At 63.0% G+C, this 23,501-nt stretch overlaps 1 protein-coding gene and 1 long non-coding RNA gene across 2 annotated transcripts in view; one reads left to right on the top strand and one right to left on the bottom strand.

Annotated features, from left to right (window-relative positions):
- Positions 1-1,996: 1,996 nt before the first annotated feature.
- The window catches only part of CHD3 (chromodomain helicase DNA binding protein 3), a gene marked incomplete at its 3' end in the record, with an annotated part of 66,894 nt that continues 45,389 nt past the window's right edge, over positions 1,997-23,501 (bottom strand). Inside the window, 14 exon segments of the mRNA XM_050308833.1 lie at positions 1,997-2,080; positions 2,082-2,157; positions 6,523-6,615; positions 6,618-6,717; positions 7,999-8,131; positions 10,028-10,104; positions 10,106-10,137; positions 11,979-12,035; positions 12,038-12,094; positions 13,626-13,755; positions 15,899-16,029; positions 17,645-17,807; positions 19,103-19,247; positions 22,720-22,853. Coding sequence (XP_050164790.1) covers positions 1,997-2,080; positions 2,082-2,157; positions 6,523-6,615; positions 6,618-6,717; positions 7,999-8,131; positions 10,028-10,104; positions 10,106-10,137; positions 11,979-12,035; positions 12,038-12,094; positions 13,626-13,755; positions 15,899-16,029; positions 17,645-17,807; positions 19,103-19,247; positions 22,720-22,853 — 1,412 coding nt within the window.
- LOC126636534 (uncharacterized) lies at positions 3,335-3,980 on the top strand. Its single transcript, XR_007628054.1, has 3 exons — positions 3,335-3,382; positions 3,432-3,465; positions 3,922-3,980. It is a non-coding gene; the product is annotated as an uncharacterized LOC126636534 (long non-coding RNA).

Here is a 23,501-nt window from a genome sequence, read left to right as displayed (position 1 = left end):
AATTGGCCCCCGGGGGCGGGGAGGGCCTCGGCCGGGGGTCCCAAAGGTGCCCCCATGGCTAGGGGGGGGGGGTGGCGTGAGGGACCCAGCGGGAAAGGTCTGGGGACAGGGACCCACCACTGTCACCTCCCCTGTCACCTGGCTCTCGGTGCCCCTTGCAGCTGGGGTGACACTGGGGACACTGGGGGTGACCAGACCCTGGGGACACTGGGGACACTCACGGGAGGGGGTGGCTCTCATGCCCTTGCTGGGGGTCACTGGGGACCTAGGGTGACACTCCTGGGGTGACGCTCACAGGAGGGGTGGCTCTCGGTGCCCTTGCTGGGGGTGATGGGGGGGACACTGGGGACCCTAGGGTCACTGGGGACACTGGGGACACTCCTGGGGGACACTCACGGGAGGGGGTGGCTCTCGGTGCCCTTGCTGGGGGTGATGGGGGCACAGGGGTGACCCTGGGGACACTCCTGGGGGACACTCACGGGAGGGGGTGGCTCTCGGTGCCTTTGCTGGGGGTGACACTGGGGACACTGGGGGGTGACACTGGGGACCCTGGGGACACTCCTGGGGGGGACACTCACGGGAGGGGGTGGCTCTCGGTGCCCTTGCTGGGGGTGATGGGGGTGACAGGGGGTCACTGGGGACACTCCTGGGGGGACACTCACAGGAGGGGGTGGCTCTCGGTGCTCCTTTGCTGGGGCTGATGGGGGATCACTGGGGACACTGGGGGGTGACACTGGGGACACTCACGGGAGGGGGGTGGCTCTCTCAGTGGCTCTCTCTCTCGGTGCCCTTGCTGGGGGTGATGGGGACACTGTCTGTGTTGAGGGGTGACAGGGGTGACCAGGACCCTGGGGACACTCACGGGAGGGTGGCTCTCAGTACCCTTGCTGGGGTCACTGGGGACCCTGGGGACACTCCTGGGGGACACTCACGGGAGGGGGTGGCTCGGTGCCGCTTGCTGGGGGTGATGGAGTGACAGGGGTGACACTGGGGACCCTGGGGACACTCCTGGGGGGGTGACACTGGGGACACTCACAGGAGGGGGGTGGCTCTCGGTGCCCTTTGCTGGGGTGATGGGGACAATGTCTGTGTTGAGGGGTAGACAGGGGTGACACTGGGGACCCTGGTGACACTCACGTGGAGGGGGTGGCTCTCGGTGCCCTTGCTGGGGGTGATGGGGGCACAGGGGTGACCCTGGGGACACTCCTGGGGGGGGACACTCACGGGAGGGGGGTGGCTCTCGGTGCCCTTGCTGGGGGGTCACTGGGGACACTGGGGACACTGGGGTCACTGGGGACACTCACAGGAGGGGGGTGGCTCTCGGTGCCCTTGCTGGGAGTGGTGGGGGGACAGGGGGTCTCACTGGGGACACTCCTGGGGGGACACTCACCGGGCGGGGGTGGCTCTCGGTGCCCCTTGCTGGGGGTCACTAGGGTCACTGGGGACACTGGGGACACTGTCCTGGCAGGGGACACTCACGGGAGGGGGGTGGCTCTCGGTGCCCTTGCTGGGGTTGATGGGGTGACATGGGGAGGTGACCAGGACCCTGGGGGCCCTGGGGACACTCACGGGAGGGGGGTGGCTCTCGGTGCCCTTGCTGGGGGGGTCACTGGGGACACTGGGGACCCTGGGGACCCTGGGGACACTCACGGGAGGGTGGCTCGGTGCCCTTGCTGGGGGTCACTGGGTGACACTGGGGACCCTGGGGACACTCCTGGAGGACACTCACGGGAGGGGTGGCTCTCGGTGCCCTTGCTGGGGTTGATGGGGTGACACAGGAGGTGACCAGGACCCTGGGGACACTGTTTGGGTTGGGGACACTCCACGGGAGGGGTGGCTCTCGGTGCCCTTGCTGGGGGTGATGGGGGTGACAGGGGTGACCCTGGGGACACTCCTGGGGGGACACTCACGGGAGGGGTGGCTCTCGGTGCCCTTGCTGGGGGTGATGGGGGACAGGGGTGACCCTGGGGACACTGTTTGGGTTGGGGACACTCACAGGGAGGGGTGGCTCTCGGTGCCCTTGCTGGCCAGGCGGCTGAGGATGCTGCGCTCCGACATCTGCAGGCGGGCGGCGATGGGGGATGCGGGACAGCGTGGCCGGCAGGCGCGTCACGTCGGCCTTCATGTCGCTCAGCAGCTCCTCCAGCTGGTTCAGCACTGCCGGCCGGCCCGGGGAGACAAAAACAGGGGCAGGGGGGCCCCGTCAGCGCCGGGGGCCGTCCCCAAACTCGCGCACGGGTTACTCACAGGTTACTCACAGCTCACTCACAGGTTACAGATCACTCACAGCTCACTCACAGCTTCTTCATTGGTTACTCACAGCTCACTCGGGTTACTCACAGCTCACTCATGGGATACTCACAGCTCACTCACAGCTTATTCATTGGTTACTCACAGGTTACTCACAGGTCACTCACAGCTCACTCACAGGTTACAGATCACTCACAGCTCACTCACAGCTTATTCATTGGTTACTCACAGGTTACTCATGGGTTACTCACAGCTCACTCATGGGATACTCACAGTTCACTCATGGGATACTCATGGGTTACTCAGAGCTCACTCATGGGTTACTCATGGGTTACTCATGGGTTACTCATGGGTTATTCACAGACCGGCAGGAGGCAGGGAGGGCAGGGGATACTCATGTGAGGGCAGGGAGGGGGTGGGGAGGAGTCTGGGAGCTAATCAAGGGATACTCATGTGAGGGCAGGGAGGGGGTGGGGAGGAGTCTGGGAGCTACTCAAGGGATACTCAGCACCTACTTGAGGCTGCAGCTACGCGAGGAAGGGGCGCCCACTCCGGGCTGGGGGTCCAGGAGGTGCTCGGGGCACTCCCAGCTCACTCCAGGGGTACCCCCACCCACCCTGGGGTCCTCGAGCTGTGCTCACACCAGGGGTACTCCGGGTTTACACCCTGGGCACGCCCCTTGGACACCCCAGAGATACTCAGGGGATGCTCCTGATCTACTCTGGGGATACTCCCGACCTACTCAGGGGATGCTCCTGATCTACTCTGGGGATGCTCCTGACCTACTATGGGGTACTCCTGACCTACTATGGGGATACTCCTGACCTACTATGGGGTACTCCTGACCTACTATGGGGATACTCCTGACCTACTATGGGGTACTCCTGACCTACTATGGGGATACTCCTGACCTACTCTGGGGATACTCCTGACCTACTCAGGGCATCCTCCTGACCTACTCTGGGGATCCTCCTGACCTACTCTGGGGATACTCCTGACCTACTCTGGGGATACTCCTGATCTACTCCAGGTCTACCAACTGGACACGCTGGAGTCACTCCAGGGGTGCCCCTTTTAGGGACATGGTCACTCAGGACAGGGTCACTCAGGTCACTCAGGCCAGGTCACTCAGGTCACTCAGGGTCACTCATGGCAGGGTCACTCAGGGTCACTCAGGACAGGTCACTCAGGTCACTCAGGGTCACTCATGGCAGGGTCACTCAGGGTCACTCAGGTCACTCAGGTCACTCAGGCCAGGTCACTCATGGCAGGGTCACTCAGGTCACTCAGTAAAGGGTCACTCAGGGTCACTCAGGTCACTCAGGGTCACTCAGGTCACTCAAGGTCACTCATGGCAGGGTCACTCAGGTCACTCAGGCCAGGGTCACTCAGTAAAGGGTCACTCAGGACAGGTCACTCAGGTCACTCAGGACGGGTCACTCAGGACAGGTCACTCAGGGTCACTCAGGACAGGTCACTCAGGTCACTCAGGTCACTCAGGGTCACTCAGGACAGGGTCACTCAGGTCACTCAGGACAGATCACTCAGGTCACTCAGGTCACTCAGGGTCACTCAGGGTCACTCAGGGTCACTCAGGTCACTCAGGGTCACTCAGGCTGACAGGTCAGGGTCACTCAGGTCACTCAGGGTCACTCAGGACAGATCACTCAGGTCACTCAGGTCACTCAGGGTCACTCAGGCCACTCAGGGTCACTCAGGACAGGTCACTCCAGGTCACTCAGGACAGATCACTCAGGTCACTCAGGTCACTCAGGGTCACTCAGGGTCACTCAGGGTCACTCAGGTCACTCAGGGTCACTCAGGCTGACAGGTCACTCAGGGTCACTCAGGTCACTCAGGGTCACTCAGGGTCACTCAGGACAGATCACTCAGGTCACTCAGGGTCACTCAGGGTCACTCAGGGTCACTCCAGGGTCACTCAGGACAGGTCACTCCAGGTCACTCAGGGTCACTCCAGGGTCACTCAGGGTCACTCAGGTCCTCAGGTCACTCAAGACAGGGTCACTCAGGTCACTCAGGGTCACTCAGGACAGGGTCACTCAGGACACGGTCACTCAGGGTCACTCAGGCCATGCACCCGCGGCGCCGCCCTTGAGCTACCCAGGGGTGGGGAGGGTGACGAAGTCCCGGCCACGCTCGGGGGGCACAAACAGGGGTGGGGGTGGGGTGGGGAGGGGACACGCACGCAAGCGACACCGACCCCAGGCCACGACCCCAGCACGGACCCCTCAGCCCAGCAAAGCCAAGGCGGCCCCCGACCTCGGCCCCACCCACCCCCAAAAACCGCCGGGAGGAGGAACCAGGACCCCTCCCACCCCTAAAACCACCCTTCCACCTCCTCCCCTCCCCACCCCGGCCGGCAGAGAAGCGCACGCAGAGCAAAGGATACACCGGGAGGCGGGAGGTGGTTTGGGAGAACAACCCCGTTTAATTCCATCAGGGATAGGGTTGGGAGCACAACCCCGTTTAATTCCATCAGGGAGCGGGGCTGGGAGCACAACAACCCGTTTAATTCCATCAGGGATAGGGTTGGGAGCACAACCCCGTTTAATTCCATCAGGAGACGGGGCTGGGAGAACAACCCGTTTAATTCCATCAGGGATGGGGCTGGGAGAACAACCCCGGTTAATTCCATCAGGGAGTAGGGCTGGGAGCACAACCCCGTTTAATTCCATCAGGGAGCGGGGCTGGGAGCACAACAACCCGTTTAATTCCATCAGGGATAGGGTTGGGAGAACAACCCCGTTTAATTCCATCAGGGATAGGGCTGGGAGAACAACCCCGTTTAATTCCATCAGGGAGCGGGGCTGGGAGCACAACAACCCCAGTTTAATTCCATCAGGGACGGGGCTGGGAGAACAACCCGGTTAATTCCATCAGGGATAGGGCTGGCAGCACAACAGCCCGGTTAATTCCATCAGGGATGGGGCTGGGAGCACAACCCCGTTTAATTCCATCAGGATAGGGCTGGCAGCACAACAACCCCAGTTAATTCCATCAGGGAGACGGGGCTGGGAGCACAACAACCCGGTTAATTCCATCAGGGATAGGGCTGGGGCACAACAACCCCGTTTAATTCCATCAGGGATAGGGCTGGGCAGCAACAACCCCAGTTAATTCCATCAGGGATAGGGCTGGCAGCACAACAACCCGGTTAATTCCATCAGGGATAGGGCTGGCAGCACAACAACCCGGTTAATTCCATCAGGGATAGGGCTGGCAGCACAACAACCCCAGTTAATTCCATCAGGGAGCGGGGTTGGGAGAACAACCCCGTTTAATTCCATCAGGGAGCGGGGCTGGGAGAACAACCCCGGTTAATTCCATCAGGGATAGGGCTGGCAGCACAACAACCCCGTTTAATTCCATCAGGGATAGGGCTGGGAGCACAACAACCCCGGTTAATTCCATCAGGGAGCGGGGTTGGGAGAACAACCCCGTTTAATTCCATCAGGGAGCGGGGCTGGGAGAACAACCCCGTTTAATTCCATCAGGGACCGGGTTGGGAGAACAACCCCAGTTAATTCCATCAGGGATAGGGCTGGGAGAACAACCCCAGTTAATTCCATCAGGGAGCGGGGTTGGGAGAACAACAACCCCAGTTAATTCCATCAGGGATAGGGCTGGGAGCACAACCCCGGTTAATTCCATCAGGGATAGGGCTGGGAGCACAACAACCCCGTTTAATTCCATCAGGGATAGGGCTGGGAGAACAACCCCGTTTAATTCCATCAGGGATAGGGCTGGCAGCACAACAACCCCGTTTAATTCCATCAGGGAGCGGGGCTGGGAGCACAACAACCCCGTTTAATTCCATCAGGGAGCAGGGCTGGGAGCACAACCCCGTTTAATTCCATCAGGGATAGGGCTGGCAGCACAACAACCCCGTTTAATTCCATCAGGGAGCGGGGCTGGGAGCACAACAACCCCGTTTAATTCCATCAGGGAGCGGGGTTGGGAGCACAACAACCCCAGTTAATTCCATCAGGGATAGGGCTGGCAGCACAACAACCCCATTTAATTCCATCAGGGACCGGGTTGGGAGCACAACAACCCCAGTTAATTCCATCAGGGATAGGGCTGGGAGAACAACCCCAGTTAATTCCATCAGGGATAGGGCTGGCAGCACAACAACCCCGTTTAATTCCATCAGGGATAGGGCTGGCAGCACAACCCCCCCTTTAACGTCCGGAGGCCGAGGCGCTCACACGGGGCGGCCGCGCCGGCCGCGCCGGCCCCCCCGCCTCTTACCCTTGTGCAGGACGGCGTTCGCGGGCTTGTTGCCCGCCAGCGACTCCTTGGACAAGTGCTGGTGGCTCTCGGCCAGGCACTCGACCTCGGCGAGCGCGTGTTGAGGGCCATGGCGGGGTGGCTGGGGTCCTGCGTCATGTTCAGGTAGGCGGCGCGGCGCAGCTGCTCCTCGATCACCAGCGCCTGCTCCAGCAGCTGCGGGGACAGCAGAGGGGTGGGGGGACACGGGGGGGTGGGTGGGGTCACCCGTGCATGGAGGAGTCGGGTGTGTCCAGGTGTCACCCAGCACCTGGAGGAGCCCAATGTCCAACCCTGGTGTCACCCAACACCTGGAGGACTCAGGTGTGTCCAGGTGTCACTCAACACCTGGAGGACTCAGGTGTGTCCAGGTGTCACCCAGCACCTGCAGGACTCAGGTGTGTCCAGGTGTCACCCAACACCTGGAGGAGTCGGGTGTGCCGACCCCAGTGTCACACGAGGCCTGGAGCACTCGGGTGTGTCCAGGTGTCCACCCCTGGTGTCACCCAACACCTGGAGCACTTGGGTGTGTCCCAACCCGGTGTCACCCAACACCTGGAGGACCCCAATGCCCAACCCTGGTGTCACCCAACACCTGGAGCACTTGGGTGTGTCCAGGTGTCACCCAACACCTGGAGAAGCCAGGTGTGCTGACCCTGGTGTCACCCAACACCTGCAGGACTCAGGAGTCCAACCCTGGTGTCACCCAACACCTGGAGGAGCCGTGTGTGTCCAGGTGTCACCCAACACCTGGAGGACTCAGGAGTCCAACCCTGGTGTCACCCAACGCCTGGAGGAGCCAGGTGCATCCAGGTGTCACCCAACACCTGGAGCACTTGGGTGTGTCCAACCCGGTGTCACCCAACACCTGGAGGAGTCAGGTGTGCCGACCCCGGTGTCACCCAACACCTGGAGGAGCCGGGTGTGCTGACCCTGGTGTCACACGAGGCCTGGAGCACTCAGGTGTGTCCAGGTGTCCACCCAGTGTCACCACACCTGGAGGACCCAATGCCCACCCCTGGTGTCACCCAACACCTGGAGCACTTGGGTGTGTCCAGGTGTCACCCAACACCTGGAGGAGCCCAATGCCCACCCCTGGTGTCACCCAGCCCTGGAGGACCCAATGCCCACCTGGTGTCACCCAACACCTGGAGGAGCCCAATGCCCACCCTGGTGTCACCCAACACCTGGAGGAGCCAGAACATCTGGAGGACTCAGGAGTGTCCCAGCACCCCTCTCTGACCTCACCCCCACCTGGCTGGCCTGGGTGTGTCCCAGCACCCACCTCCTCCTCCTTTCCACCCTCCCTGGACACTCGGGCAAGACCCCGTGCAAGCCCAGCCCTCCCACAAGCCCACCCAGCCCTGGGGCAAGACCCCGTGCACATCCCACCCCGTGCCCCCCATCCCCCGTGCCCCCTGTGCCCCCATGCCCCCCATCCCCCTGTGCCCCCCTCACCTTGAAGCGGCGTGCGAGGAACTTGTTCTTCATCTCCAGGAAGTTCCCCTTGGAGGCTTCGCCCTTGAAGGGCTCGTTGATGACCCCGAAGGCGCCGTCGTTCTGGATGTCCGTCCAGCGGGCGTAGCCGTGGCTGCGCGCTAAGGACTGGTACCATGTCACCATGTCACTGTGTCACCCTGTCATCCACCATGTCACTGTGTCACCCTGACACCCTGTCACCCTGTCACTGTGTCACTGTGTCACTGTTCTGGATGTCCGTCCAGCGGGCGTAGCCGTGGCTGCGCGCTAAGGACTGGTACTGTGTCACTGTGTCACTGTGACTGTGTCACCCTGGCACTGTGTCACCCTGACACCCTGGCACTGTGTCACCCTGATACCCTGTCACCCTGTCACTGTGTCACTGTGTCACCCTGACACCCTGGCACTGTGTCACTGTCGTTCTGGATGTCCGTCCAGCGGGCGTAGCCGTGGCTGCGCGCTAGGGACTGGCACTGGCACTGTGTCACTGTGTCACCCCGACAACCTGTCACTGTGTCACCCTGTCACTGTGTCACCCTGACACCCTGGCACTGTATCACCCTGATACCCTGTCACTGTGTCACCCTGTCACTGTGTCACCCTGACACCCTGGCACTGTGTCACCCTGACACCCTGATACCATGTCACTGTGTCACTGTGTCACCCTGTCATCCACCATGTCACCCTGTCACTGTGTCACCCTGATACCCTGTCACCCTGTCATCGTGTCGCCCTCATACCCTGTCACTGTGTCACTGTGTCACCCTGTCACTGTCGTTCTGGGTGTCCGTCCAGCGGGCGTAGCCGTGGCTGCGCGCTAAGGACTGGTACTGGCACTGTGTCACCCTGGCACTGTGACACCCTGTCATCCACCGTGTCACTGTGTCACCCTGACACCCTGATACCCTGGCACTGTGTCACCCTGTCACTGTGTCACTGTTGTTCTGGATGTCCGTCCAGCGGGCGTAGCCGTGGCTGCGCGCTAAGGACTGGCACTGTGTCACCCTGTCATCCACCACGTCACCCTGTCACCACAATACCCTGGCACCATGTCACCATGTCACTGTGTCACCCTGATACCCTGGTACTGTGTCACCATGTCACCCTGGCACTGTGTCACTGTGTCACCAGGTCACCCTGGCACTGTGTCACCGTGTAACCCTGGCACTGTCACTCTGTCACCGTGTCACCCTGTCACCAGGTCACTCTGATACCCTGTCACTGTCACTGTGTCACCCTGGCACCTCCCCCTGTCCCCCTAGGCCATGGCCGTGCCCCCTGCTCTGCCCCTGCCCCCCAGCCCCAGGGAGAGGGCACAGCCCCGGGGGCAGGAATTTGGGTGGGGGATACAGGACGATGCCGGCCAGCAGCCCCAGGGAAGGGTCCCAGCCCTAGGGAGGGGGGCACAGCCCCAGGGTGAGAGGTCCCAGCCCCAGGGAGGGGTCCCCAGCCCCGGGGGCAGGAATTTGGGTGGGGGGATACAGGACGATGCCGGCCAGCAGCCCCAGGGAGGCGTTCCCAGCCCCAGGGATGTGGGGGACAGCCCCAGGGGGGCAGGAATTTGGGGGGTGGGGGATACAGGACGATGCCAGCCAGCAGCCCCAGGGAGGGGGTCCCAGCCCCAGGAGGGGGACAGCCCCGGGAGGGGCCCCAGCCCCAAGGAAGCAGGAATTTGGGGTGGGGGATACAGGACGATGCCAGCCAGCAGCCCCAGGGAAGGGGGGTCCCAGCCCCAGGGAGGGGGGGACAGCCCCGGGGACGGGGGCCCAGCCCCAGGGAAGCAGGAATTTGGGGTGGGGGGATACAGGACGATGCCAGCCAGCAGCCCCAGGGAGGGGGGCACAGCCCCAGGGAGGGTCTCCAGCCCCAGGGGGGCAGGAATTTGGGTGGGGGGATACAGGACGATGCCGGCCAGCAGCCCCAGGGAGGGGTCCCCATGGCAGGGAAGGGTCTCCAGCCCCAGGGAGGGGTCCCAGCCCCAGGGGGCAGGAATTTGGGGTGGGGATACAGGACGATGCCGGCCAGCAGCCAGTAGTCGTGGCGCCGGTGCCAGATCTCGTTGAGCTTCCCCGAGGAGATGGCGGCAGCGCTCCTCGTTCTGCCACAGCGTGTGCAGCTCTGGGGGGCAAAGAAAGGGCGCTGAGACCCCCCTTGGGACCCCAGCGGTGCCCCCTCACCCCATTGACCTGAGGAGCCCCCCAGGGTCCCCAGTGCCCCCCACTGACCCCAGTGCCCCCACTGACCCCAGGGTCCCCCACTGACCCCCAGTGCCCCCACTGACCCCAGGGTCCCCAGTGCCCCCACTGACCCCCCAGTGCCCCCACTGACCCCCAGTGTCCCCACTGACCCCAGTGCCCCCAGTGCCCCCAGTGACCCCCTGTGCCCTCACTGACCCCCAGTGCCCCCACTGATCCCCAGTGCCCCCACTGATCCCCAGGGTCCCCTGTGCCCCCCAGTGCCTCCACTGACCCCCAGTGTCCCCCCACTGACCCCCAGGGTCCCCAGTGCCCCCACTGACCCCCAGTGCCCCTCACTGACCCCTAGGGTCCCCCAGTGCCCCCACTGACCCCCAGTGTCCCCCACTGACCCCCACTGACCCCCAGGGTCCCCCTGTGCCCCTCACTGACCCCCCAGGGTCCCCCACTGACCCCCAGTGTCCCCAGTGCCCCCCACTGACCCCTGAAGCCCTCAGGTTCCCCACTGACCCCTGAAGCCCCCAGTGCCCCCACTGACCCCCAGTGCCCCCACTGACCCCCAGTGCCCCCCGCTGACCCCCAGTGCCCCTCACTGACCCCCAGGGTCCCCTGTGCCCCCACTGACCCCCTGTGCCCCCACTGACCTCCAGGGTCCCCCTTGCCCCCACTGACTCCCAGGGTCCCCCACTGACCCCCAGGGTCCCCCTGTGTCCCCACTGACCCCCAGGGTCCCCCACTGACCCCCAGGGTCCCCACTGACCCCCAGGGTCCCCCTGTGTCCCCACTGACCCCCAGGGTCCCCACTGACCCCCAGGGTCACCCAGTGCCCCTCACTGACCCCCAGGGTCCCCCACTGACCCCCAGGGTCCCCTGTGTCCCCACTGACCCCCCAGTGCCCCCACTGACCCCCAGGGTCCCCTGTGCCCCCTACTGATCTGTGAAGCCTCTCAGGTCCCCTCACTGACCCTGAAGCCCTCCCAGTGTCCCATGGAGCCCCCCAGGCCCCCACTGACCGGTGAAGCCCCTGTGTCCCTCAGTTCCCGCAGTGCCCCCATACCAGTAAAGGCCCCCATGCCCCCATTGAAGCCCTTCCAGTGCCCCATGAAGCCCCCACGCCCCCATTGAAGCCCCCATGCCCCATTGAAGCCCCCCATGCCCCCATTGAAGCCCCCCATGCCCTGTAAGCCCCCATTGAAGCCCCCCGTACCAGTGAAGCCCCATCAGCGATGTTGAACATGAACCGCGGTTTCTCCTCCATGCCCTCCCAGTGCCCCCACGCCCCCATTGAAGCCCCCATGCCCCCATTGAAGCCCCCCATGAAGCCCCCATTGAAGCCCCCCATGCCCCATGAAGCCCCCACACCCCCATGAAGCCCCCATACCGGTGAAGCCGCCATCAGCGATGTTGAACATGAACCGTGGTTTCTCCCCATGCCCCATGGAGCCCCCATGCCCTGTGCAGCCCCCAGTGCCCCCACTGAAGCCCCCATACCAGTGAAGCCCCCATCAGCGATGTTGAACATGAACCGCGGTTTCTCCCCCCATGCCCCCATTGAAGCCCCCATGCCCTGTGCAGCCCCCAGTGCTCCCCCATGTCCCCCATACCGGTGAAGCCCCCATCAGCGATGTTGAACATGAACCGCGGTTTCTCCCCATGCCCCGTGAAGCCCCATGCCCCATTAAAGCCCCCCACGCCCATTGAAGCCCCCCATGCCCCATGAAGCCCCCATTGAAGCCCCTCAAACCCCCATGAAGCCCCCCGTACCGGTGAAGCCCCCATCAGCGATGTTGAACATGAACCGCGGTTTCTCGGCCCGCTCCTGCGCCGCCCGTTGTTGGCTCGAGGCTCCAGCCTGGGCTCCTTCTCCGCCTTCACCTCCTCTGTGGGGGGTTGGACACGGTTTGGGGGTCCCAGAGCCCCCAGAGCCCCTAGAGCCCCCCAGGGAGCAGGAAGGGTCTGCAGAGGGAACTGCCGGGAGGGTCGGGGGACAAAGCGGGGGGATTCGAACGGGAGGGTGGGGGATTTTATGGGGGATCTTCTCAAGGGATCCTTTTTGGAAGGATCTTTTTGAGGGCATCTTCTCAAAGGATCCTTTTAGGGGATTTTATGGGGATCTTCTCAAGGGATCCTTTTGGGGGAATTTATGGGGATCTTCTCAAGGGATCCTTTTTGGGTGGATTTTATGGGGATCTTCTCAAGACATCCTTTTGGGGGATTTTAGGGGGATCTTCTCAAGGGATCCTTTTTGAGGGATTTTATGGGGATCTTCTCAAGGGATCCTTTTGGGGGATCTTTTGGGGGATCTTCTCAAGGGATCCTTTTGGGGGATTTTATGGAGGATCTTCTCAAGAGATCCTTTTGGGGATTTTGGGATTTCTCAAGGATCCTTTTGGGGGATCTTATGGGATCTCTCAAGGGATCCTTTTGGGGATCTTTTGGGGATCTTCTCAAGGATCCTTTTGGGGGATTTTATGGGGATCTTCTCAAGGGATCCTTTTGGGGGATTTTATGGGGATCTTCTCAAGGATCTTTTTGGGTGGATCTTTTTGGGGGATGTTTTAGGGGATCTTCTTGGTGGATCTTTTAGGGTGAATCTTTTTGGGTGGATCTTTTGGGGTGAATCTTTTTGGGGGATCTTTTTGGGGATCTTTTGGGGTGGCTCTTCCGAAGGATCTTCCTGGGAGGGTCTTTGGTGGATTTTCTTGTGTGGATCTTTTGGGGAGGGATCTCTTTGTGGGAGGGGTCTTCCTGGTTAAGCCCCGCCCTCTCTGTGTGAGGCCACGCCCCCTCCACCAAGCCCCGCCCCCAGGTACCTCTTTGGGGTCAGGGTCCCCGGTCGCTCCTTGGGCTCCTCCTCAGGGGTTTCTCCTCGCCTTCTCGGCCCCAGGACCCTTCTCGGCCTCGGTGCCTGAGGGGGACGGGGGTCGGATCTGGGGTGCCCCGGGTTTGGGGGTCCCCAGGAGATGGGGGTTGGTATGGGGTGCCCTGGGGTTTGGGGGTCCCCAGGAGCTGGGGACGGGGGGTCGGATCTGGGGGTGCCCTGGGTTTGGGGGTCCCCAGGGAGATGGGGGTCGGATCTGGGGTGCCCTGGTTTGGGGGTCCCCAGGGCAGATGGGGGGGGTTGGATATGGGTGTGTCCTGGGGTTTGGGGGTTCCCAGGGGAGATGGGGGGTCGGATCTGGGGGTGTCCTGGGGTTTGGGGTCCCCAGGAGCTGGGGGCACATGGACAATGGGAGACCCCTGGGGATCTGGGGTCCCCTGGGATCTGGGAGGTCCCCTGGAGGATTTGGGGGTCCCTGGGGATTTGGGGGTCCCTGGGGATTTTGGGGTCCCTGGGGATTTGGGGTCCCTCAGGGCAGTTGGTGGGGGGCCCTGGACATCAGGGTCCCCTGGGGGTTTGGGGGGTCTCACCTGGTCTGTCCTCCCGGGCCGGGGGTCCTTCGGCCTCGGGGTCCTCGGGGGCCTCCTCGTCCTCCCCCTTGCGCGGCCCCTCGGCCTCGCTGCCATCGCCCGGAGAGGGGGGAGCCTCGGGGACAGCGGCCTGGGGGGACAGGGACGGTGGGGACAGGGATGGGGACAGGGACAGAGGGGACAGCGGCCTGGGGACAGGGACAGGCTGGGGACAGGGACAGGGGCTGTGGGACAGAGGGGACAGCGGCCTGGGGGACAGGGACGGTGGGGACAGGGACAGGGACAGAGGGGACAGCGGCCTGGGGGGACAGGGACAGGGCTGGGGACAGGGACAGGGCTGTGGGGACAGGGACAGGGCTGGGGACAGGGACAGGGGCTGTGGGGACAGGGACAAGGACAGGGACAGGGGGACAGGGACAGGCACCTCGGGGACAGCGGCCTGGGGGACAGGGACGGTGGGGACAGGGCTGGGGACAAGGACAGGGCTGGGGACAGGGACAGGGCTGTGGGGACAGGGACAGGGGCTGTGGGGACAGGGCTGGGGACAGCGGCCTGGGGGACAGGAACAGGCACCTCGGGGACAGCGGCCTGGGGGACAGGGACTGTGGGGACAGGGACAGGGTTGGGGACAGGGACAGGGCTGGGGACAGGGACAGAGGACAGGGCTGTGGGGACAGGGACTGTGGGGACAGGGACAGGGCTGGGGACAGGGCTGGGCTGTGGGGACAGGGACAGGGGCTGTGGGGACAGGGACAGGGCTGGGGACAGGGACAGGGGACAGGGCACAGGGCTGTGGGACAGGGACAGGGCTGGGGACAGGGCTGGGGACAGGGACAGGCTGTGGGACGGCAGGGACAGGCTGGGGGACAGGGACAGGGCTGTGGGGACAGGGCCTGGGGGGACAGGGCTGGGGACAGGGACAGGGCTGGGGGACAGCGGACAGGGCTGGGGGGACAGGGGACGTTGTGGGACAGGGACAGGGGCTGGGGACAGGGACAGGCTGGGGACAGGGCTGGGGACAGGCGGGGACAGGCTGGGGACAGGGACAGGGGCTGTGGGGACAGGGGCTGGGGGACAGGGACTGGGGACAGGGACAGGGCTGGGGACAGGGACAGGACGGGACAGGGCTGGGGACAGGGACAGGGCTGGGGACAGGGACAGGGCTGGGGACAGGGACAGGGACAGGGACTGTGGGGACAGGGACTGGGGACAGGGACAGGGACTGGGGACAGGACAGGGACTGTGGGGACAGGGCTGGGGACAGGGACTGGGGACAGGCTGGGGACAGGGACTGGGACAGGGACAGGGGCTGTGGGGACAGGGACAGGGTGTGGGGACAGGGACAGGGGCAGGGCAGGGACTGGGGACAGGGCTGGGGACAGGGACTGGGGACAGGACAGCTGGGGACAGGGCTGGGGACAGGGACAGGGGCTGTGGGGACAGGGACAGGGACGTGGGGACAGGGACAGGCGGGGACAGGGCTGGGGACAGGGACAGGGCTGGGGGACAGGGCTTGGGGACAGGGACAGGTGGGGACAGGGACTGTGGGGACAGGGACAGGGCTGGGGACAGGGACAGGCTGGGGACAGGGACAGGGTGGGGACAGGGCTGAGGACAGGGCTGGGGACAGGGGCTGTGGGGACAGGGACAGAAAAGGGAGGACGTTTTTGGGAACGGGGCTGGGACAGGGAAGATGAAGTTGGGGACAAGGCTGGGGACAGGGAGGACAGTGCTGGGGACAGTGCTGGGGACAGCAAGGACAGTGTTGGGGACAGGGCTGGGGACTGCAAGGACAGTGCTGGGGACAGGGAGGACAGTGCTGGGGACAGTGCTGGGGACAGCAAGGACAGTGTTGGGGACAGGGTTGGGGACTGCAAGGACAGTGCTGGGGACAGGGAGGACAGTGCTGGGGACAGTGCTGGGGACAGCAAGGACAGTGTTGGGGACAGAGAGGACAGTGCTGGGGACAGTGCTGGGGACAGCAAGGACAGTGCTGGGGACAGAGAGGACAGTGTTGGGGACAGGGAGGACAGTGCTGGGGACAGTGTTGGGGACAGGGAGGACAGGACAGTGCTGTGGACAGTGCTGGGGACAGGGAGGACGGTGCTGGGGACAGTGCTGGGGACAGCAAGGACAGTGCTGGGGACAGTGTTGGGGACAGTGCTGGGGACAGCAAGGACAGTGCTGGGGACAGGGTTGGGGACAGCAAGGACAGTGCTGGGGACAGGGAGGACAGTGCTGGGGACAGTGCTGGGGACAGCCCTGTCACTCACGTCCGTCTCCATCTTCTCAGGGCCCTTGGGCTCCTTCTCGTCCCGGGCATCCCCCTCGTCCCTGTCCCTGTCCCTGTCCCTGTCCGGGGGTGGCCCCGGGACGTCCCCGCGCTCGCTGGGCGCCGGCGTGGCTGGCACAGGGACAGGGGACAATGGACAATGGACACGGGGTGTCCCCAGCCCCCTGCTCCTGTCCCCTGTGCCCCCCACGACCAACCCTGTGTGCCCCCTGTCCTCAGTGCCCCCTGTCCCCATTGCCCCCCTGTCCCCATGTGCCCCCTGTCCCCAGTGACCCCTGTCCCCTGTGTCCTCCCCCTGTCCCCCTGTCCCCAAGCCCATCCCAACTGTCTCCCTTGTCCCCACCCCAATCCCTGAGACCCCTCCCTAGCCCCTACCCCAGTGTCCCCTCCATGTCCCCTCCCCTCCATGCCCCACTGCCTCCATCCCCTACTCCTGTCCTCATGTCCCCATCCCTGTTCCCCCTGTCCCTCCCTGTCCCCATCCCTGATCCCCACATCCCCCCCATTTCTCCCCCTCCATCCCATCCCATCCCATCCCATCCCTGTATTCCATCTCCTATCTCCTGTATCCCATCCCTATCCCTCGTATCCCATCCCATCCTATCCCATCTCCTGTATCTCCATCTCCTGTATCTCATCATCTCCATCTGTATCCCATCTCTCTATCCCTTGTATCCTATCTCCTGTATCTCATCCTCATCCTATCTCTTGTATCCCTATCCTATCCTCTATCTCTATCTCTCATCTCTTGTCATCCTCTATCTCATCTGTATCCCTATCTCTCATCCCATCCTATCTCTATCTCTATCTCTGTATTCTATCTCTGTATCTCTATCTCTGATCCTATCTCTATCTCTATCTCTGTATTCTATCCATCTGTATCCTATCTCTATCTCATTCCATCTCTATCTCTTCTATTCTATCTCTGTATTCTATCTCCATCCCATCCTATCTCTGTATCTCATCTCATCTCTATCTCTATCTCCTGTATTCCATCTCTACCTCTATCTCATCCTATCTCTGTATCCCTATCTCTCATCTCTATCCTATCCCTGTATTCTCATCCCTGTATCTCTATCTCTATCTCTATCCTATCTCTATCCTATCTCTATCTCTCATCCCTGTATCTCTATCTCTGTATCTCTATCTCTGTATCTCTATCTCTCTATCTCTATCTCTATCTCTCGTATTCTATCTCTATTCTCATCTCTATCTCTATCTCTATCTCTATCTCTATCTCTATCTCTATCTCTATCTCTATCTCATCTCTATCTCTATCTCTATCTCTATCTCTATCTCTATCTCATCCCATCTCCCATCTCTGCATCCCATCCCTGTATCTCCATCCCATCCTCATCCCATCTCATCCCTGTATCCCATCCCTATCTCTGTATCCCATCCCATCCCATCCCTAATCCCATCCCATCGTATCCCATCCTATCTCCTGTATCCCATCCCATCATCTCCATCCCTGTATCCCATCCCTATCCCTCGTATCCCATCCCATCCCTGATCCCATCCCTATCCCATCATATTCCATCTCTCCATCCCTGTATCCCATCCCATCCCATCCCATCCCTATCATCCCATCCCATCCCATCCCATCCCTGTATCCCATTCCCATCCCATCCCTGTATCCCATCCCGATCCCATCCCATCCCATCCCATCCCATGCTAATCCCATCCCATCCCTGTATCCCATCCTATCCCATCCCATCCTCGTAGCCGGGCGTGGGCGGGCGTTGGGAGCTGGGGCCGCTCTGCTCGGGGCTGGGGGGTCCGGTCTTGGCGGGGGAGGAGGCGCGGGACGAGCGCTTGGAGTCGGCGCTGGGCTCGGGGGCCAGCTCGGGTAGCGACCAGCGGCCGTTGATGTGCTCGAACTCCTGCACCTGCGGCCCCAAAAACGTCATGGGAACCCCAAAAACATCATGGGGACCCCAAAAACATCATGGGGACCCCAAAAACATCATGGGGAACCCAAAAACATCACTGGGACCCCAAAACCCTCACAGCGACCAGCGGCCGTTGATGTGCTCGAACTCCTGCACCTGCCACCCCAAAAACATCTCTGGGACCCCAAAAAACAACATGGGGACCCCAAAAACAACACAGGGAACCACAAAACCACAGGGACCCCAAAAACAACACAGGGACCCCAAAACCCTCACAGCGACCAGCGGCCATTGATGTGCTCGAACTCCTGCACCTGGGACCCCAAAAACATCACTGGGGACCCCAAAAACATCATGGGGAACCCCAAAAACATCACAGGGACCCCAAAAACAACACAGGGACCCCAAAAACAGCACAAGAAACCACAGAAACCACAGGGACCCCAAAACCCTCACAGTGACCAGCGGCCGTTGATGTGCTCGAACTCCTGCACCTGCGGCCCCAAAAACATCATGGGACCCCAAAAACAGCACAAGAAACCACAGAAACCACAGGGACCCCAAAACCCTCACAGCGACCAGCGGCCGTTGATGTGCTCGAACTCCTGCACCTGCCACCCCAAAAACATCACTGGGACCCCAAAAACATCATGGGGAACCCAGAAACCCTTACAGGGACCCCAAAAACCCTCACAGGGACCCCAAAAACAACACAGTGACCAGCGGCCGTTGATGTGCTCGAACTCCTGCACCTGCCACCCCAAAAACATCATGGGAACCCAAAAACATCATGGGGACCCTAAAAACCCTCACAGGGACCCCAAAACCCTCACAGGGACCCCAAAAACAACACAGGGACCCCAAAAACCCTCACAGGGACCCCAAAACCCTCACAGGGACCCCAAAAACAACACAGGGACCCCAAAAACATCACTGGGACCCCAAAAACATCACAAGGACCCCAAAAACAACACAGGGACCCCAAAAACAACACAGGGCACCCAGGTGTTCAGGGAGTGCCCCCGTGTGCCCAGGTGTGTCCCCAGGTGCTGGGGGGGGGTCCCAGATGTGTCCCCAGGTGCTCAGGGTGTCCCCAGGTGTGTCCCCAGGGTGTCCCCAGATGTGTCCCCAGGTGGTTCAGGGTGTCCCCAGACAAGTCCCCAGGTGGTTCAGGGTGTCCCCAGGTGTCCCCAAGGGTGTCCCCAGGTGTGTCCCCAGGTGTGTCTCCAGGTGTGCCCCCAGGTGTTCAGGTGTGTACCCAGGTGTGTCCCCAGGTGTCCCCAGGGTGTTACCTTCTTCTTGACGAGGGACATGACTCCGATGCGGGTCAGCACCTGCTGCCGCGAGAGCCCCTCCCGGGGGACGCCGTCGGCGAAGGTCTCGGAGCCATCGGCCCCCGGCTCGCACAGGTGGCGCATGAACAGGGACACGTAGGCCCTGGGGACAGGAGGGGACACGGCTGTCACCTCACAGCCCCATAGATCCCAGCCCCATAGATCCCTGTCCCCATAGATCCTGTCCCCACAGAGCCACAGTCCCTGTCCCCACAGATCCTGTCCCTGCACAGCATGAACAGGGACACGTAGGCCCTGGGGACAGGAGGGACAGGCCTGTCACCCCACAGCCCCATAGATCCCAGCCCCATAGATCCCTGTCCCCATAGATCCTGTCCCCACAGAGCCACAGTCCCTGTCCCCACAGATCCTGTCACTGCACAGCATGAACAGGGACACGTAGGCCCTGGGGACAGGAGGGGACACGGCTGTCACCTCACAGATCCCTGTCCCCATAGATCCTGTCCCCATAGATCCTGTCCCCATAGATCCTGTCCCTGCACAGCATGAACAGGGACACGCAGGCCCTGGGGACACCGGGGACACGGCTGTCACCCCACAGATCCCTGTCCCCACAGATCCTGTCCCCACAGCATGAACAGGGACACGTAGGCCCTGGGGACACCGGGGACACGGCTGTCACCACCTGGCCCCATAGATCCTGTCCCCACAGCATGAACAGGGACAGGCAGGCCCTGGGGACAGGAGGGGACAGGCCTGTCACCCCACAGAGCCCAGCCCCACAGATCCCTGTCCCCACAGATCCTGTCCCCACAGCATGAACAGGGACACGTAGGCCCTGGGGACACCGGGGACAGGTCTGTCACCACCTGGCCCCATAGATCCTGTCCCCACAGCATGAACAGGGACAGGTAGGCCCTGGGGACAGGAGGGACAGGCTGTCACCCACAGAGCCAGCGTCCACAGATCCTGTCCCCACAGATCCTGTCCCCACAGCATGAACAGGGACACGCAGGCCCTGGGGACACCGGGGACACGGCTGTCACCCCACAGCCCCATAGATCCTGTCCCCATAGATCCTGTCCCCACAGCATGAACAGGGACAGGCAGGCCCTGGGGACAGGAGGGGACACGGCTGTCACCACCTGTCCCCATAGATCCTGTCCCCACAGATCCTGTCCCCACAGATCCTGTCCCCACAGCATGAACAGGGACATGCAGGCCCTGGGGACAGGAGGGGACACGGCTGTCACCCCACAGATCCCAGTCCCCATAGATCCTGTCCCTGCACAGCATGAACAGGGACACGCAGGCCCTGGGGACACCGGGGACACGGCTGTCACCTCAGAGTCACGGTCCCTGTCCCCACAGATCCCAGTCCCCATAGATCCTGTCACTGCAGAGCTGGGAGCCTGGCCCCACAGATCCCTGTCCCCATAGATCTCTGTCCCCATAGATCTCTGTCCCCATAGATCCTGTCCCCAAGGTCCTTGTTCCCATCTCCAGGAACCTTGTCCCCACAGTCCCACTGTCCCAGTGTCCCCCCTGTCCCCGTGTCCCCGTCCCCGCACCATCAGCCCTCCCCTCGTCATGGCACCAGTCGTGGCTGTGCCCACTGTCCCAGTGCCACCACAGTCCCACTGTCCCCACTGTCCCCGTGTCCCTGCTGTCCCCACTGTCCCCACAGTCCCCACTGTCCCCACAGTCCCCACTGTCCCCACAGTCCCCGTGTCCCCGTCCCCGCACCATCAGCCCTCCCCTCGTCACGGCGCCCGTCGTGGCTGTCCCCACAGTCCCAGTGTCCCCAGTGCCACCACAGTCCCACTGTCCCCCCTGTCCCACGTGTCCCCCCGTCCCCGTGTCCCCCTGTCCCCGTGTCCCCCCGTCCCCGTGTCCCCCTGTCCCCGTGTCCCCCTGTCCCCGTGTCCCCCCGTCCCGTGTCCCCCTGTCCCCATGTCCCCCTGTCCCCATGTCCCCCTGTCCCCGTGTCCCCCTGTCCCGTGTCCCCATCCCGCACCATCAGCCCTCCACTCGTCACGGTGCCCGTCGTGGTTGTCCCTGCTGTCCCCACAGTCCCCGTGTCCCCCTGTCCCAGTGTCCCCAGTGCCACCAGTCCCCGTGTCCCCATCCCCGCACCATCAGCCCTCCCCTCGTCACGGCGCCAGTCGTGGCTGTGCCGGGCCCTGGGGCGGGTCCTGCCACGGCTCTGGCGTCCCCTGGGCCAGGGCCGGCCCCCCGGGGGGCAGGGGGGACCCCGGGGGTGTCTCTGTGTCGGGCTGAGGGGGGCTCGGGGGGCTCGTCCGGCCCCCAGGAAACACCGACAGCGCCGGCGCTCGGCTGAGTAAGGGATCATCATCTGGTGCAGGGACATGCAGGGACAGCAGGGACAGCAGGGACAGCAGGGACACAGGGGACATGAGGGGACATTGGGGGACATGGGGGACATGAGGGGACATTGGGGGACATGGGGGCACAGGGGCTCGTCCAGCCCCCAGGAAACACCAACAGCACCGGCACTCGGCTGAGTAAGGGATCATCATCTGGTGCAGGGACACGGGGACATGAGGGGACATGAGGGGACATGAGGGGACATAGGGGGGACATGGGGGGACATGGGGGGACATGGGGGACATGAGGGGACATGAGGGGACATTGGGGACATGGGGGGACATGGGGGACTGGTCCGACCCTAGGAGACACCGACAGCGGTGGCGCATCGGCTGAGTAGGGGATCATCATGCTGGTGCTGGGGATACAGGGGACATGAGGGACACGACAGGGAACATGGGGGGACATGGGGGGACATGAGGGGGACACTGGGGACATGGGTGGGACAGCTGGGGACATGGGGGGACACGAGGGACATGAGGGGGACATGGGGGCTGGTACAGCTGCAGGGGGACACTGAGGCATGGACACTCGGGGCTGAGTAAGGGGTCATCATCTGGTGCAGGGGACATGGGGACATGGGGACATGGAGGGGACATGGGGGGACATGGGGGACATGGGGGGACATGAGGGGACATGGGGGGACATGAGGGGACATGGGGGGACATGGGGGACATGGGGGGACATGAGGGGGACATGGGGGGACAGTGGGGGACAGTGGGGGACATGGGGGACAGTGGGGGGACATGAGGAGGGGACATGGGGGACATGGGGGGACAGTGGGGACATGAGGGGACATGGGGGACATGCAGGGACATGGGGGGACATGAGGGGACAGTGGGGGACATGAGGGGACATGGGGGGACAGTGGGGGGACAGTGGGGACATGAGGGGACAGCAGGGGACATAGAGGGACAGTGGGGATGTGGGGGGACAGCAGGGACACAGGGGGACATGAGGGGACAGCGGGGACGGGGGGGGACAGGGGGGACATGGGGGCACAGCTGGGACACAGAGGGACAGCGGGGACGGGGGGTTATTGGGGAGTCCCCAGTACCACCTGTCCCTGATGCCACCACCTGTCCCTGATATCACAACCCACCTCGATGCCACCCCCAATCCCTGATGCCACCCCCTGCCCTCGTTGTCACCCCCAATCCCTGATGTCCCCCCTCGTTGTCCCCCTCCCGGTGCCACCCCCGATGCCCCTCCCAGGTGCCACCCACTTGAACTCCTTCTCGGTTTTGCCCCGCAGGTCCCGCACGAGCCACTGGGAGGTGAAGGCGTCCTGGGGGGGCATCCCCCAGCGCATGACGGCGTTGAGGAACGCCTTCCTCTGCCTCGTGTTGAACCCCAGCACCTGGGGGACACCAGGGGACATGGGGGTCACAGGGGTCAGGGGGTCTGAGGGGGTCACAGGGGGGTCACAGGGGGCACAGGGGGTCACAGGTACAGGGTCACAGCCCCCATCCCCCAGCGCATGACGGCGTTGAGGAACGCCTTCCTCTGCCTCGTGTTGAACCCCAGCACCTGAGGGGACACCAGGAGGACATTGGGGGTCAGGGGGTCAGGGGGGTCGCTAGGGGGTCACAGGGGTCACAGGTATGGGGTCACAGCCCCCATCCCCAGCGCATGACGTCGTTGAGGAACGCCTTCCTCTGCCTCGTGTTGAACCCCAGCACCTGGGGGCACAGGGAGGTCAGGGGGACATGGGGGGTCACAGGGGTCTAGGGGGTCACAGGGGGGCACAGGTATGGGGTCACAGGGGGGGTCACAGGGGTCACAGGGGGATCAGGTATGGGGTCACAGCCCCCCATCCCCCAGCGCATGACGGCGTTGAGGAACGCCTTCCTCTGCCTCGTGTTGAACCCCAGCACCTGGGGGACACCAGGGGACATTGGGGACATTAGGGGACATGGGGGTCACAGGGGAGTCACAGGGGGTCACAGGGTACAGGGGTCACAGCCCCCATCCCCAGCGCATGACGGCGTTGAGGAACGCCTTCCTC

The sequence above is a fragment of the Myiozetetes cayanensis genome, unplaced genomic scaffold (genome assembly GCF_022539395.1).
Source record: "Myiozetetes cayanensis isolate MyiCay16 unplaced genomic scaffold, myiCay2020 scf131, whole genome shotgun sequence".
Classification (NCBI taxonomy): Eukaryota; Metazoa; Chordata; class Aves; order Passeriformes; family Tyrannidae; genus Myiozetetes; species Myiozetetes cayanensis.
Note: the sequence above shows the minus strand (reverse complement) of the source record. Positions and strands in the feature narration are given on the sequence as shown.